Genomic DNA, 17,972 nt, shown 5'->3' with positions numbered 1-17,972 from the left:
CCTCTCTAAAAGGTCTGAACTACTGAAGTTGTCAAATAAGGTTTCAGATTTCTCCCTTCCCCTCCATCTATACCCTAGAATCAGCTTCCTTTTCTGCCATGGATTATGTTTGGGTAAAAAAGGAAGACGGTTCGGATTGATAAAGCAATACTCCTGGGAAAAGACTATTAACATGTATAAAGGGATTTCCTTGCAATATAAATTCTAGCGCGCACCCTCCTGGTGCCTCAGAGCCTTCCTGATGTATATATGCAGGTAGTGAGAATTGAATCGGCCCTTTGAGACAGTAATATAATAAAACTCTGATTTGGGGAGCAGCGGTTCTCCTTATTTTTCTACTCTCTTGTGGGAATGAGTTGCCAAGCTTTTACTTCGGCTGATACCTTTATACCCCTGAATTCTGACGCCTCTGCAACCCTGCCTCTGATAATGCATCACAGTGCTGCCGAGTGTCTACCAGTCTCCAACCATGCCACCAATGTGATGTCTACAGGTACTGAGTCCTATGACAGTTTACAGCTGGCGGGGCCTAAAGATTTCAGAATGAATGCTTTGAATCTTGGTAGTTAAAGATCTTTTTGCTTCTTTCATTTTACCCCTCCAATTTAATTTGTCTTAAGTGAAGTAAGTATTAAGCATATCTAAAAAGTCAACATGCCAAAGATTTTTTAAAGAAATATTAGTAAGTATAGTCATTTAAATCATTGTTGGCTTTGTTATAAGGAAGAAAATCTGTTTTCTACATAAGGAAAGAGTGAACTTGGACATTTTAAATCTAAAAGCCATTTAATGGAAATATTTATAGAATAAGGAGCAAATGAGATGAATATTATAAAATAACGCAATGTTTAAAAGGTGCTACTTCTTTATCTTAAAGATTTATTTGGTTGTTAAATTACATTTACTACAATCTAAAAACAGCTATAAACCTTATATTAAACATGACAGAAAAATCCAAATATCAACAACAATGGATTTCATAGAATAAAATAATGGAGTTTTATTTAACATATTTTTAGCATAAGATACAGAAATTATAGCCACGAATAACATGGCATTTAAAGCCCATTAACTAAGGTAAATTTTCTCAAGATTGTGTTCTGAAGAGACTTACTTCACTTATAACCATGTTTTAACATTTATGTCACATAACTTTTTAAAACAAAAATTAAACTTAAGAATTCAAAGGCTCAACACAATCAGCCAAATACGTATGTTTTGCCAATGTGTTCATTCTTTATGCAGTAAAAAAGTGTATTACAGTTGATTTACAAATGGACAAAGACTTGAATTGAGTACATTTCTTCCATTGAATAGCAATATAATATTTACATTCCATTTGTTTTAAATGCAACCTGCCTCATATTTAGGAATGAAATTATATACATTTAGAAATCAAAATTAGAGTTGATACATTTATATTCTGATTTGAAGGATTTAAGCTCTATCTTTTGTTATTATTAAGCACTTTCTAAATATATGTGTAAGTTTGGCACCAATCTTCTGGATTTTAAAGAATCTAGAGGTCAGATATTTAGACTTTGGTAAAATCATTTAATGTAGAAATTTTTCAATATTACCTTTTAAATTAAATTACAGAAATCCACCAAAGATTTCTATAATTTAATGTAAAGGGTAATATAGGAAGTATCCTCCAGCATAATTTTTGGAAACAATAATAAAGATTTTTTATCAAAAATATATGCTATGAATAAATCTAAGCAATTAACACATAGCTAATCATATATTTTAAATAGTAGGTCATCCTGTAGGTTGAGGATAATGAGAATAATACATTATTTCTGTGTTTGAAGATAATTTGGCCAGCATGAAAATAAAAATCAGAATTGAGGTAATAATCTAGTAAAATCTAATTTTATGCTCAAAATGCCATTTATTTACTTAAAAATAAGTAACAATTTATTTAGTAAATTCTCCTATCCTGTAGTTAACTTCCTAAAATCTGAAACGCAAACATTATTTAAGCCTTAAAATTAAAAAATAATTATAATTAATAAAAGTGACCTACAAATGTTTTAAATAATAGCATTGATTTATAATATTTTAATGAAGTTTTAATCATATACATCTAATTTTCTAAGGAACTATTATAGAAACACTGACTTAAATGGGAACACTTGAGTATTAAATGTGCTTAATGATAATTTGTTTAATTTTGGAATGCACAGTAAGACTTTTATATGTAATCATTATATTGCAAAATGACTTTAGTTCTTTTGACTTATAAGTTATAAAATAAAAATCCATACAGATTTTTAAAAATTAAACATTTTTCTCTATTTTAAAGTAATATATTTTACTTTATGAAGAGAAGTCTGTCTTTAATCACTAGATTGTATATTGGTATTCTCAAAGGATTCTAACTGTACTTTATAACATCTCATTTATTAAAGAAGATAGTTATGTTTATGAAAACTAACCAATATATTCAAAATATGAAGGAAAAAATTGAGAAAATAAAATATATAAGGAAATACTGACCAGTGGTTTTATTGTCAATATTTTGCACTCCCTTTCAACTTGATGATTTGTGTTTAAAACTTAATAAAAGTCTAATAATTCCAATTTACTTTCAAAATACACATTGATTTCCTGAAGCATACAACCATTTATGAATAGTTACGTTTATATATGGCTTTATGGCTTTATGGATGTTAAGTCACCCAATGAATGAACTTATTTTTTGACCAGCTTTATCATTGGAATGGTTGTATCAATTGTGTATATGCAGACAACTTACAACCTCATGGTTTCAACATCAAAATAAATAGATCATATATTGTTACGGGTTTTTAATAGCACTCTGAATTGGTGAGATTTTTATGATTGTATCTAATAAAATGTTAGTTGCTCTGCCATTTCCACCTGGATGAAGCAAATTCATCAGACAAATAAGCAAAAACACACTGTTCAAGAGATAGTTTCTGTATTCATTCATACAGACTGCTTTATAATATCATGCAACACAATAATTTTAAAGGACTATTCTTCTAGTCGGCGAGTTGCAATGTTTGCATTGAACAGAACCTACAAGAATTCTACAACTCCCAAAAAACCAAGGTCCAAAATGCTCAGTCACCCTTTCATGAGGCACTCATCACTACAGCACAGAGTACAGGATAATTAATGAAGTTCATTTTGATGATTTATTATCTCATTACATGAGACAAACTTTGATCCCCCCTAGTTTTAACCTATTCATCACAGAATTTACCCAAAATGAGAAAAAATATTGGTATATAACTTTAAGAACCACATAAATGTGTATTTTTGAAATAAAATGAATGTGTCTTGAATCCTTATACATTTTCTTACCAGTCCCATCTATTTTGTCTTTGATCCAAACTCCTAAATGTTTGTGCACGCATTTCTTGGTGACAACGTTGGGAAACACAGCAACAGGACTTCATTATTCTGTTCCTTCCTGTCATTATGGAAACCAGCCATCAACCTATGGAGTGATGGCAGGTAAGAAAAGTTGTCTTTTACATGTTATTGTATTTGGGGACAATTAGATGGATTTTCTGGGCCTGAAATAATTGTGATCAGAGTGTGGCATGAAATTCAATTTCTTAACTTTGAAAATTACCGTTAAAAATCACCACTTCTTGTTTCCTGTGACACCCGCAGGGACTATAGGGGTTATACCTAATTTCCCTACTCACATGTCCCTGAATTGCTGTGCTTCTTGAGTTTGCTTTATATAGTTTTTATTCAAATTCACTATTGTCAAACTGTTAATTGTAACTTGAGGCTATTGGCAGGCTTACCTTCACTAAAAATGTAGTAGCTACTAGCCTCATGTGGCTATTTAAACTTAAATGTAAACTAAGTAAAATAAAATAAGATTTCAAATTCAGTTTCTCAGTTGCACTTGCTATATTTCAAGCACTCGATAACCACATGTGGCTAGTGACTCCCATATCAGACAGCACAGGTGTACAGAACACCTCCCCTCATCATTATATTCCTTCTGGACATTTGGTCCATAAAGATAAATAAGACATTGATTGAAGCTCAGAGTGATTGGCAGGGGCTTTAGTGATAGCTGTTTCAGGCTTTAGCAGCCCTTTCTGAATTGCTTCTGAATGAGTCTTAGATTGAAATCATTGAAGTTACATACTTTTCTCCTATAAATAAGTAAAGTATGACTGTATCAAGTATAGCTACCTGTTTATTGATCCTTCTAGAAAGGCATTGAAGCACAGTTTTTGAGGAATAGGCAGATCTGGCTTATGAGATCTATTCATCAAAAATTCTTGCTTAATTTCATGGCATGGCTACATAAGATTTTAATCATTTTTAAAAAGTGCAGTTTTATTATGCACAGGATTTTCATTTGTTGGTTTATTTTTAAAGAAATTCTTTGAAAAGAACTCTTATTGATGATAAACTAAAGCTGTGTGAGAAAATGTGTGTGTGCATGTGTATGTGTGTGATAATGAGGGAGACACTTTGGATAAAGGAATCATCTATTAGGGAAATCTTTTCTAACTGACTTGTGTTTTGTTATCATCCAGATAAGCAGTTAAAAAAAAAAAAAAAACAAGCAGGCAAATATTGATTTATTCCTATAATTTTTCAAGTAAAATGGAGCAAATAGTTTAATTTTAATTAAATTGTTTAACCTTTGATGTCTCAAAATTTGTCTACTTAAGACTAAATAAAACATTAAAACTTTAAAATAATAATCCAGGAAAATATTAGTTTCTCCTTAATAAACCAGTATCCTAACATTTATGGTTAAATGAAGACCGGGGTTCTTAACGATGACCTGTAAATTCTGATATCTTTTTTTAATAATTAAGAAATAAAGCCATATTTTTTCTTCCTCTCTGGAAATAGATTATTTATGATCAACATGCTTAAATAGTATTCATAGTTAATGAGAAGAGCCCTCCTCAATGATGAACTACTTTCATTATAAAATAGTAAAACAAATGTGTTTAGCTACTAGAGGGGCGGGTGGAATGCTTTCTGTGGCCTTTACAACATTTGGATTAGGAGACAGGAAATGACAAACACATGCTGTTATTTCCTGGAGGAAAGACCTCACAGTTCATTTACAGGAAATCCCAGGAACCAAGGTACATCGTCAGTTTCTCTCTTAACCCAGCACAGAGGCAGTCCCTGCCAGTTGATTGAGGTTGGCACCGAGATTAAAACCAGTCACAGACCAGCAGCCAATAATCTCTTGGCCAAATACCGTCAGATAGTTTTGCTACCACCTCCCACCCCGCCAAATCAGAGAGGGCCACCGCTGGCCTCGGGAGTTTGCAGCTGGCCTCAGAATTCTAACGCCCTTCCTGCTCCCAGGACTGGAGCCAATATGCCAATGTTCACATGGAGAGTGCTGGCAGCTCACGTCTTTCTGATACAAGTTTCCTCCAGCAGGAACTCAGCAAACCCTCTTCCACGAACCGCTTCCTCATTACAATTCAAATGAAAAGGCCCCCGGAAGAGCCTTTCAAAATGATTCAAAACCCTGGCTTAGTGACATCAACAGCACGAGTCCTACACCAAGGTCTGGAGCTATCACTGCGGTCTAAAATTAAATATATTTTACGAGTGAAAGAAAAACTCACCATCACAAGCAAAAAGATATTTGAATATTTTTGAGAGGGACTGTTAAATCTCTCTCAAAAATTTTGTTAAAATGTGATATGCTTTAAATGTCAGAATGTCTATACTGGGACATCATTCAGTATTAGCATTTGCCTCATGAGAGATTAGATCTAGGAGAATCTGAACTCTCTTGCCTTTATCCACAGTAAACCTGCATAAATTGAGTTACAAAATACAGCAATTCAGAAATAAGAGAAAAAAGGTAAATAAGAGAGAAATATATAAAGTACACAATAGAAACTTGATTATGTCGTTTGAATTTTCTGAGAAGTCTTAAGGCATTAATCAAATCAGCCACGTCCACACAATCCACAGAAGTGTCTAAACAACAACAGTGACATGGTGTCACATACTCTATATAAAAGTGAAACTACAGAAAGAACTATATTTCTAAAAGATATGAAATTATTTTCATATGGTTATGTCATTACCCATACTCTGATGCTTACATTTAGTTTGAGCATTTCATTAAATTAATAACTCACAGGAAAAGAAGAGCTATAACTAATATTTTGTCAGGTTGGTAGGTAGAATTTTAATGATCAGATGAATTCACCGTACCTAATAGTCCAGGTGCAGGAAAAATAAAGAGAATGACTAATTGAGAGTAATGAGTTATCCATACCATTAACTAATTACTAACATTGTTCAAATGACTTAGCACCTCTGAGTTTCAGTCTCTTCATATCTAAGTTGTGGTGGGTACTACAACTCTATTGGGATTGAGTAGTAGCAAATTTGTGTCAGCTCAAAATGAGTTCTCTTTTGACCTTCTCTTCAGATACTCTTGCAGCTGCATTCCTTCTGTCCTTTCACTCCTGAGAACTTAGAGAATTCAAATTCAACACCTTACAGTACAAATAATAAAAAATCGAGAATTACAAATGCTGTTCAAAGTCTCTCCTAGATAAACACAAAACAAAACAAAATATCAGAAAAAAGTTCTCAAAACCTTGACTTTTGGGTTTCTGAGAGATAGTTTCTGTTCTCCAGTATCTGAAGCAGAGTACAATTCAGGAAACAAGCTCAATGAGGGTTCACCCTTTCCGCTGTCCTGTGGAAACAGCAAATCAACCTCACTGTAATGAATGTTAAACCCACCCTCTTTACATGATGTAGTGGTCAAACCAAGAAGTGGTGTGAAAGTCCTTGCTTTAAAAATTAATTTCAAGGGGAAAACAAAACAAAACGAAAACCTCGTTTAAGTCCCAAACTCTTAAACAAGGTTTAAGTCCCAAGAGTTTGGGACTTAAACAAGGTGATGAGCATCCAATTCTTATTGATGAGAAATGGATATTAAAAGAAAAGATTGTTATGGCTGAAAATATTCTCGCTGCATGGGCTAATGCAAAAGAAAATGGAAATCAGCCTGACAAATGACAGGGGGTATAGTCTATTTGGGAACCCATCTTTTCATTTTTTGAAATTTGAAATTTTTTTTCTCTTAATTTACTTCTTTTCCTTAGTTCTTTGCTTTATTTGGCCCTAAATTGTTCTGGTTGTAATAACTCTAAGGAAACAAGTAATTCTGAAGATCTTTCGCTTCCGCATCATGAAAGGTCTTTTGGTAGCAGTAACATGATGTATTTTCACTTCCGGACTAGGGGTTGGCAACCCTTTTCTGTAAAAAACCAGACAGTAACTCTCTCAACCTTTCTAGTCTTTGTTGCAACTATTCAACTCTGTCATTGTAGCAGGAAAGCAGCCACAGGCTGTATGTAAAGAAATAGGCGTTTCAAATTAAACCAAACAGCCAATGGGCCCCTGTTGTACATGGATAGAATTTACCAGTGCACACTAGTGAAAAGATCACAGTGGAAGTATATAATTTCCTTTGAATTTTTATGCCTAAGGAGCACAGGGGAATATATGCAAATATTCAGATACATGTTCCTGTGCGTGTTACAAGCACAGCAGGGTGGCGTATGTTACTGTGTCCCTCTGCTTCCCCTGTTTGTTTTTTTAAGGCATCAAGCCAGTAACCTGAGATGATGTTGTAAGCTAACCACATGCTGCAAAGATCAATTTGTCCCATGCTATGGTACATTGAGTCAGCGCCTAGTAAGGCAAGTCCTATCTCTGACCCCCATTGCCTGCTTAAAAAGATTTACCTCTGTTCTTCTCCCTCCTCTGCCACACAGAAATGCATACACAGCAATTTAGAAAGGCTCTGGTGAATTAATCTTCAATGTGAAAATGTATTTGGAACTACAGTGTGCAAACACTTCCAAGCTATGTGTGTGTGTGCTGTCCAGGCCTCAAGATAATTTTTCTTTATCCATGTTTCAGAAAATGTTGATGAGACCTCTGTTGCACATGACTCACCACATCTTTCATCTTATTTACACCTTTTTCAGTAATCTAGGTTTTGAAAAGATTTGAAACATACTCATCCCAATCACTCTCCACACTCCCCCAAATGCAGGCTCAGATGCTAGAAATAGAAGTTCATTTGGCTCTTCTTTTAAATGGTTATGATAAAATTCTGTGTGAAGTTAGTTCCAGGAAATCTGTGACCTTGCAGATAATTGTAGATATTTTCATATAATGAAAAATAAAAGTGGGCCGGGTGCAGTGGCTCATAACTGTAATCCCAGCACTTTGGGAGGCCGAAGCAGGTGGATCATCTGAGGTTAGGGGTTTGAGACCAGCCTGGCCAAAATGGTGAAACCCTATCTCTAAACAAAAAATTATAAATAAAATTATACATAAAAAAATAAATAAATACAAAAATTAGCCAGGTGTGGTGGCAGGCGCCTGTAGTCCAAGCTACTCAGGAGGCTGAGGCAGGAGAATTGCTTGAAGCTAGGAGGCAGAGGTTGCAGTGAGCTGAGATGGCACCACTGCACTCCAGCCCGGGGAACAAAAGCAAGACGCTGTCTCAAAAAAAAAAAAAAAAGAAAAAGAAAAAAAGAAAGAAAAGAAACCAAAAGCAAAAGGAAAAAAAGAAAAATTGTATCACACATCACATTTTGCTTCTTGTTCTGGATGCCAAACCTTGGAGAATGGTATTTTCTGTGTACTTTTCATGGATTCCATTCAAATTTGTCTTCTGTGTGTCTACTTCACCAGAGTACTTACAATGTATAAACTACCTTTCAATTTTTGTGGCTGGGTTTTGTGGCCTATACCTATAATCCTAGCACTTTAGGAAGCTTTGGTGGGAGCATTGCTTGAAGCCAGGAGTTTGAGACCAGCCTGGGCAACACAGTGAGATCCCATCTGTGCAAAAAATTTAAAAAATTAGATGAGCATGGTGGCGCATGCCTGTAGATACTACTTAGGATGCTGAAGTGGCAGGACAGCTTGGGGCAGGAATTTGAGACTGCAGTGAGCTATGATTTTACCACTGCACTCCAATCTAGGAGACAGAGTAAGACCCCGTCTCTAAAAATAAAGAATAAATAAGCAAAAATAAATAAATAAATAAATAAATAAATAAATAAATAAATTTATGGAAATAGGGATGACACACTTTATATACATATTATTGTAATATTTTTTGTCTAAAAGCATTTGTTTAAAAATAGCCAAAGGTGTTTAAATGCAGAGAAAACCTTTTAAAGGGAAGTTATTTAATTTAGTGAGTATAAACTGCCTGGAAAATGAACCAGGCAATTATTTTGATGTGGCTTGCTGCAATGCTTATTGGACTTTAGTTCTGGTTTAAACTGCAAAGTTAATTCGTTGGGCACTGAAGGCAAGTTGTTTAATTTCTTTCAACTTAAATTTTCTACATTGTAAATTATGGGGAAAAATATATATCTTTCCTGACTCATTTTTTTTTTGTATAAAGACAAATATGATGACAAATGTGAAATTAACGCAACACAAAGTGTTGCATAGAAGATTTGTAGCAGTACATGATTATGATCAGCAAGAGAAATTGACAATAATAATAAAATTTGATAACAAATTCAGACCTTATAGTATGCATATGTAAAAAACACACAAATTGTTTATATAAAATAAACATAATTTGACATAGGTTAAATGAGTCATCTAAAGTGTCTTAAAATACGTTAAATGTACAAAATCTAACAGTAGCCTGGCTTTTCTTTGTACTCTTTCTCAGGGTATTTTATCATTAAATGTATTAAGTGATACCTGATGGACCTTAATAATAAAAGAAGTGAAAGTTTTATAAATATATGTGCAAATCAATTCTGAAAGTATAAGCACAAAACAACTCTTCAGATAAATATCAGATTAAATAGATGCTAACATAAATGTCATCAGTTTTCTTTTTACATCTATTAGTCCTTCTTTTAATTTAGCAGAAAACTAAAATTAATAAAAAGCTAAAAATGAACCCCACAGCAATAAACATTTTGAAGAAAAGCTATATAATAAAAGGAAAGTTGGTCAAATTGTTTTTAAGAATGTTCTCTGGTCTGATCAAGATGCCACTCAATGAAGCATACACTGGATAGTTGACTGACTTTTACAAAAGTAAACCTGGATAATTTTAGTTTGTAAAAGTAGCAGGAATTTTTTAAAGACAAAAATAGTTTCTTTCACATCTTTTTCCCAGCTTTAAAGCAGACAAATTTATTTTATGCTGATTTGTTTAACCTCTCATTTATATGTTTACTTTGTTTTAGAAAAATAATATGCCCTTTTAGATGGGGTGCACTTTATAATTACATATTTTTATATAAATAATATAAACCAACAATTTGCTGAGTTGCAGTATTCTTTGCTCATTACATATTGATATATTAATGTAAGATTTATGGATTCTGGAAAATACACTATTACTCATGTCTTTGATTTGAGAATGTATGTGTAGAGTAATTATAGGTGGCATGAACTCTGGATGCATTTTTTCAGTAAGTTTCTAAGAATCATTATTGCATGTATTCCATAGTAATTTATTTAAAAATATTTATACTTATAAGAAAAGGATTAATTACTCAATATTTTTGTATAAAAATGTCTTGCTTACACAATCATCCTTCTATATATGTGGCACATTGGTTCCAGGACCCCCAAGGATACTGAAATCTTTGGATGCTCAAGTCCCTGGTATAAAATGGTGTAGTATTTGCAAATAATGTAGGCACATTCTCTACTTTAAATCATCTCTAGATTACTTATAATATCTAAATCAATGCAAATGCTATGTAAATAATTCTTATACTATACTGGGTTATTTGTATCATTTTTATTCTTGTGTTGTTATTTTTTACTTTATTTTTTAAATGTATTTAATCCACTGTTGCATCAATCCATGAATGCAGAACCCATGGATACAGAAGGCACACTAGACATGTCATTTAATATAAATTAAAGTAAAATCTTTGTCGATAAAAATTGTAATGCATTGATAAAGAAAACAAGAAACAAAATGTGTTGGAATTTGGCTTATATACGACTCTCTCACCTATACTTCCCAACTGAGATAGACTCTTCCAATGAAGAAGGAAGTCTGGAAGCAATTATATAATAATTTCAGACCTTTTTACATTTTTTGTGATTTAACGTATCCACTCAATAGAGTCAATGCTTTATCATTTATGGGTAATTACTTATCATATATAAAGTTGCAAACTTTCTTGCTACTTATTTTTGCTTTTCCTTAAATAATAATCAAGAAATTATTCTATTCTATTGTATATTTTTCAAGAAATCTTGTTAGTGACTTTTTAATAGAACTTTCGAGGTTACCTTTTGTTAATGTTTAATCATTCCTCAAGCCTATTTAGCCATATTAATATATTTTATATTCTTATCATTCTTTTTCTGCCTGCCTTCATTTAATTAAAAAAGATGTGATTTTTCCTAATAAAATCAAGTTTTTACTGATTAAATAGGGGGGCATTTTTATATTGTGAAATCAATTTCCCAATCACAAGAAAACTTCTCAGCATAGCACTTAGCTGAAGCATTTAGTGCCATGATTACAACAAACATCACCCATCATTTGTTCAATGAATTAAGAAAACAGAGTTCCATGCATAGATTCTGGTTAGAGTTCAACCTCAGATTCCCAGGAATAGGTGTCATTTAAGAGAAAAACATGATAGAAAATGTACACTTCCGAGAGAAGCTGTTTGTTTCTATTTTAGTTATTCGCAGTCCCCTGCTTCTTTCCTTTAACCCTATCTTTGGTGTTGCTGCTCTGGAGAAGGTAGAAGATAAATAATCTCAATTCTACTAAGCTACTTTGACTTCTTCTTCAGAAGACTATATGTAAGGTAACCTTTTAAGTACTGAGACAGGCTAGAGCAGAATAATGGGCTAAATCAGGCAAAATCCTTTCTTATATAGAAATAAGGAAGAATTACAATTGGACTTTTTCATTTTATTTCTTTGTTTACTCACAGGTAGTTTAACCCCTTGTCTTTATAAATTTCCTGACCACACTTTGAGTCATGGATTTCCTCCTCTACACCAGCCTCTCCTGGCAGAGGACCCCACAGCCGCTGATTTCAAGCAGGAACTCAGGCGGAAAAGTAAATTGGTGGAAGAGCCAATAGACATGGATTCTCCAGAAATCAGAGAACTCGAAAAGTTTGCCAACGAATTTAAAGTGAGAAGAATTAAGTTAGGTATGTGCTTGTTAAAGGCAATAGGAAAAAGAGCTTGGTTTGCAAATCTTTATTGCTGTTAAATCTCTTATATGTTACTCAAATGTATAAGATGATTGTCATTCTTCATCTCTACTGTGGACGTAGTTAATTGTTATGGAAATCCTCCAAAAACCTTTGTTTATTGATAATTTCTTAAGAGCCTAAATACATAATTTTTAAATTAATAATACTCTTTCAAAACTTACCCACCTCAACTTTAGTTTCGAAGTGCCCATTTTTATCTATATTTTATTTGAACCATACATATTGATATATTAATATGTAGTGAAATGTGTGAGGCCATACTTTTATATGATTCAAAAGTACAAAAGAGTATAAGTGACATATATCCTTCTGCTTGTTTTTTCTGTTTATCATTGTTGTTAGTTCTTTGTGTATCTTTCCAGTGATAGCTCATGGATAGATATGCAAATATATGTATTGTGCCCAACATAAGTATGATTTGAAGTTTTCAGTAGTAATTTTTCTAGAGCTCTTTTTCCTTTGTGGAGCTGTCAAGTTTCACTTTATGAATATACTGCAATTTATTTGACCAGTCCTCTCCTGATGAAATTCGGGTGGTTTCTGATCTTTGACTGTTAGAAACAAGACCACGATGATTAACCCTATAAATGTTATTTTGCACCCATATAAATAAATGTGCAGGAAAAATGTTAGAAGCACAATTGCTTGATCAAAAGTATGTGTACTGGTAATTTTGATAGATGTTGTCAAACTGGTCTCTAGAGAAGCTGTATCAAATTTTACTGTCACCATGAGAATCTTTTTCAACATCCTCAGGCTATATAGACTCCAAAACGGCATGAGTTTTTAAAATCTATTTCTTTTTATTTTCTGCTTAATGGTATCTCCAGCATCTAGAACAGTGTAACTAGAACACAAAATAAATAAATGGTGGTTGAAGGAAAAAATATGCTGTTAATCTTTTAGATCTTTGCACATCACACAGGTCAAAGTGACATTTCACTGCTATTTCATTTAAAATTTATTTTATTATGATTGTAAAGTGTATTATTTAATGTGCTTGACAATCATTTAAGTTTCTTTTTCTGTGAACTGTCTGTTCAGAGTCTTTGCTCATTTTCTATTGAAGTGTTTTTAAAATAAAACAACTATAACAATTAACTTTGGTTAAATTGCATAAAGTTGTGTATATTTTTTAATGGATTGAAATAACAGTTCAAAACTCTGCACTTGCAGAATGAACCATAGGTAATTTAATAAGAATATTTATTGATGGGCATCATATGCAACCATTTTATACATATAGGTATATAGCCTTAGGTCCTGAAATAATATGTAGCTATTACATGTAATAAACACAGTAGTAGGAATCTTTGTGAAATTCATTTTCAGTTTGCTATTTATATTACTGTGAATGTTTCAAATTATATGTTGATTATTTCAGCTGTACTCTAAAAATGTTTCGGGCAAACAATAAGGATCATTAGTCTGAAGATAGAGGCAATACCAAAAACTATAAAACGGGCTCAGAGGTATATGTGAAATGCGTAATCATAACCTCTTAATAAACACGGTTTTAGGGAAAGCAGGATAATTCTTAGTTTTATTTAGTACCCTTCAACAATATCATTGAATCTTTTAGAGTTGAAATAAAAAATTTTATGATATATAACCATATATTTTATGCATTATAGTTAATATATTAAAGATTTTTGAGCACATATTATTTGATATTTAACAATAATGATAAAAAGAGCTGTAATTTTCAAGTGCCTTATAAAGTGTTTAGGATACACCTAAACACTGGCTAAATATTATGAATGGCAGATGTTTCTATCTGAATTATTTCGGTGAGTAGATAAAAGTAATTTATTAACTAGAAGAAATATGTTTTGAAGTATTGGACAAGTACTTGAAAGTATAATGAATCTTACTAAATAATTCTGATTTGCCAAGACTATATAGTTAAAAAACAGTATGTAATAGTTGACAAAGATACAAAGATTTGTGTGACAATGAACCAAAATTAACATTTTTTGGAAAGTTGGAGCTGATGGTCTTTATTGTCCCTTCACAGGATACACCCAAACAAATGTTGGGGAGGCCCTGGCAGCTGTGCATGGCTCTGAATTCAGTCAAACAACAATCTGCCGATTTGAAAATCTGCAGCTCAGCTTTAAAAATGCATGCAAACTGAAAGCAATATTATCCAAATGGCTGGAGGAAGCTGAGCAAGTAGGAGGTACTAAACTGTGTCTCTGAAGGCAGTGCTATGTTTTAACCTAAAAATAATGGCTTCAATCAGTAGGATTAATGCTAAAGCAGGAAGTTTGAGGGATTTTTTTTTTCCTGCTTTTCTCTTTGAGATGAAAAACAAATATTTTGTTATATCACACTAAAAACAACAACAAAAAAGGAAGGGCAATGTAAGTATGGAAATAAATTTATTGAGGAGAGAATAACCTATATAAGGAAAGCTTACAAGGTAAGTTGGCATTAGCATGAAGGGGTAAAATGCTTATTTTTTTACACATCCATTTTTTTTCCTGTCTTTTATACTAGAGAAATTATATATGAATCACATTTGTATCCTAATATTAGTGTACACAAAACATTTGCACACACGAGTCTTCCAAGTAAATAATATAAGCAATTGCTAGATATGCAACTTAATGAGATACAATTATCTACTCATACAAATGTCAGAGCTGGATAAACAGTGAGGTTTGAGAGTAGTTACAGCAAGCATTCCAACAAAAGTAAAGTGAGGATATTATTTGTAGAAAGTGCCTTTGCGAGGTTAACATTTATTTCTGCGTTGATATTTTTCACTAAGGTCTGTAATAGAAAATGACTTAGACTGCAAACATTTAAGACAAAAATGTCTGGCATTTTTATTTTGCATTGTTTTATGAAAACAAATTGAAATCCAAATCAGATAGTTTTTTATAAAGAGTCTACTTTGTATTTGTAATTATCTCTCTTTTCCACATTATAGCTTTGTACAATGAAAAAGTGGGAGCAAATGAAAGGAAAAGAAAACGAAGAACAACTATAAGGTATTCTTTATATTAAAAGTTACTGAGGACAAAACTGATATTTTATAAACGGAATGAGCATTTGAGTGTAATGCAGGTGTAACATAACATAGAAATGTAAGGCGAATTGGGAGGCCAAGGTGGGCCTGAGGTCAGGAGTCCGAGACCAGTCTGGCCAACATGGTGAAACTCTGTCTCTACTAAAAACATAAAATTTAGCCGGTCATGGTGGCAGGTGCCTATAATCCCAGCTACTCAGGAGGCTGAGGCAGGAGAATGGCTTGAACCCGGGAGGCGGAGGTTGCAGTGATCCGAGATTGCACCACTGCACTCCAGCCTGGGCAACAGAGCGAGACTCTGTCTCAAACAATAAAATAAAATAAAATAAAAGTAAATACAGTCTAATGAAGAAACAGGATGGGTTATAAAAAAAAATGTAATAACTGTGAGAAATGGAGAGCTAATAATTTTTAACATTTGATGGAAAATTATGTATTGTTTGATTCAAGAACACTTTTGCTCCAGAAATTATGAATACAAACAGAAAGAAAACAATCATTTCTAAGAGAGTGGCCATATCTTCTGCCCTTTTAGATATAACTTATTGCTCTGGCAATGTAGTATCCACGGTGTCTGTAGTATTTAAAAATATGACACTAGTAATCAGTGTTTCGGTCTCTTAAAGTTCAACATGACCTCTTGCATTTCAACCCAGAAAGATTGTTCATTGATCTTTTTGTAGTTTTTGTGAGACATGCTTAGGAAATACTAAAAGACAGGTTTTGTTTTGGTTGGTCAGTTGTTCACTAGAGATTTTCTTTATTGAAAACAGCCCTAAATGATTTTGGGGAGCTATTTAGAAATGTCTAGGAAAATGTTCATTTTCTTTTCATGAACTCAGTGCCCTCTGGTGGCACAAAGTGGGATACACATAGAAAGCCTGGGTCCCTTACTTAATTCTTTCTGTGACTCTGGTGCAACTCTACCTTGCATAAGACCAAACATCTACACATTTAACAAACTATACATTTTTCCTTGTAAAGTGTCTTGCAAGTATGTTCAGAGTTTTTAGTTTCCTTTTCATGTTAATATTTAGGAAATTCAACCTTAATTTTGATCTGCCACAAACTTCACTAAAAACAACATAATTTCACCCCTTATGTCCACCCCACCCCAGCATCGCTGCTAAAGATGCTCTGGAGCGACACTTTGGAGAACAGAATAAACCTTCTTCTCAAGAGATCATGCGGATGGCTGAAGAACTGAATCTGGAGAAAGAAGTAGTAAGAGTTTGGTTTTGCAACCGGAGGCAAAGAGAAAAACGGGTGAAAACAAGTCTGAATCAGAGTTTATTTTCTATTTCTAAGGAGCATCTTGAGTGCAGATAAGATTTTTCTACTGTATAATAGCCTTTTTTTTTTTTTCCTGTTTCATTCCTTTCTCTTCCTCAAGAAAAACAGAAATTACTTGGTTGACTTAAAATCATTTTATATCAATAGCTTTTACAGAAGCTTTACTTTTCCACTTTTTTTAAAAAAAGAAACCAACAATTTAAATTATAGTGATATTATTTACTTGAAATAATTATTCTCAGAAGCCAGATTATACATTTTAAGCCAAATATATTAACAGTAATAAAACGATCTCTGTTTTCTCTCTCTCTCTCACACACACACACTGACATATGAGTGTGCATATGAGTTTATAGATTCCTTTTCCAAATATGTGTATTAGCTTTTTAACATTTAAGTCAGTAATGACACATATGTAAAGCACATCGCCAGAAATATCCAATTCAAAAATTAATTAGCCAATGTTCTGCTTTCTACCAACTCTACTAGTTTGTCTGAACTAAAAGTTTTGAACTTAGAGCCGGAGGTGTCTTACAGTTTTATTACTACCTTTAAGGAATAAGCCTCAATCAGAATTGATACTTTGAAGTAGAACTGTTTCAAAAGAGATTTGTAGAAACATTAATTTTTGATCTTTTTATTCTTCCTAAATATTAGCTTTTTGATGTGTAGCCATAGAAAAGAATGCTTTGTGGATCCTTGAGCCTCAAACCATTAGTTCTATAAGCTGCAACGGGACAGGAAGAGATCTGGCTTGTTTGGTGTTCTTTCTCCGGGACTTGGGAAAGTTCTTGCTCATATTAGGCATGCAATATTTGTTAAATGAAGGAGTGCAATGTTAACAATAGCTACAAATGTGAACGGCATCACCTAATTTTAAATTATAATGTTTTTGAAATCTCACAATCTGGAAAATCATCCAGGTTTCTATAACAAGACATGATCACTTTTGGTATAATTGATTAGAATCTGATTTACTATTTGTAAAAATGTTTGACATATTGAGATTTTAATTTTAATTCTGAGAATTGTATCGAAATGAACATATTTATTTAAATTTTAAGAATGCATTACCTTGAAACATGCTAGTAGAAGCAACCTGTAATGTGATATTAACTTAGAATAGTGACTTTTTTTTGCATTTGGAATGTAAATCTGCTGGCTATGTTTATCTAACTTATTTTAATATAACAAAGTGGTAACAATTAGACCAAATTTTATTGTTGAATTAGAATGCTTAGAAAATAAATGATACTGTCCAGTCTCTTTTTATGATATTATTAAAGACCCAGCATTTTTATAGGTCATAATCTACATAGACTATATATGTATGTTCATACATAATCACCATCAATTGGATGGGTAAAATTTGATAT

At 32.8% G+C, this 17,972-nt stretch overlaps 1 protein-coding gene across 2 annotated transcripts; it reads left to right on the top strand.

Moving 5' to 3' along the window:
* The first annotated feature begins 226 nt into the window (after positions 1 to 226).
* POU1F1 (POU class 1 homeobox 1) lies at positions 227 to 17,124 on the top strand. 2 transcript variants are annotated; one of them, XM_011976698.1, is made up of 6 exons: positions 227 to 493; positions 3,340 to 3,489; positions 11,976 to 12,200; positions 14,284 to 14,448; positions 15,205 to 15,265; positions 16,422 to 17,124. In XM_011976698.1, exons 1-6 carry the CDS (start codon positions 352 to 354, stop codon positions 16,630 to 16,632), a joined length of 954 nt encoding a protein of 317 aa, XP_011832088.1. In that variant the 5' UTR covers positions 227 to 351; the 3' UTR covers positions 16,633 to 17,124. The 2 variants fall into 2 exon arrangements, with proteins under 2 accessions (XP_011832088.1, XP_011832098.1); XM_011976708.1 differs by having other exon boundaries at positions 3,418 to 3,489; positions 16,422 to 16,776.
* Positions 17,125 to 17,972: the final 848 nt, after the last annotated feature.

Source organism: Mandrillus leucophaeus, unplaced genomic scaffold (genome assembly GCF_000951045.1).
Source record: "Mandrillus leucophaeus isolate KB7577 unplaced genomic scaffold, Mleu.le_1.0 Scaffold102, whole genome shotgun sequence".
In the NCBI taxonomy this organism is placed as follows: Eukaryota; Metazoa; Chordata; class Mammalia; order Primates; family Cercopithecidae; genus Mandrillus; species Mandrillus leucophaeus.
The sequence above is the reverse complement of the archived record's forward strand: the minus strand, read 5'-3'. Positions and strand labels throughout refer to the sequence as shown.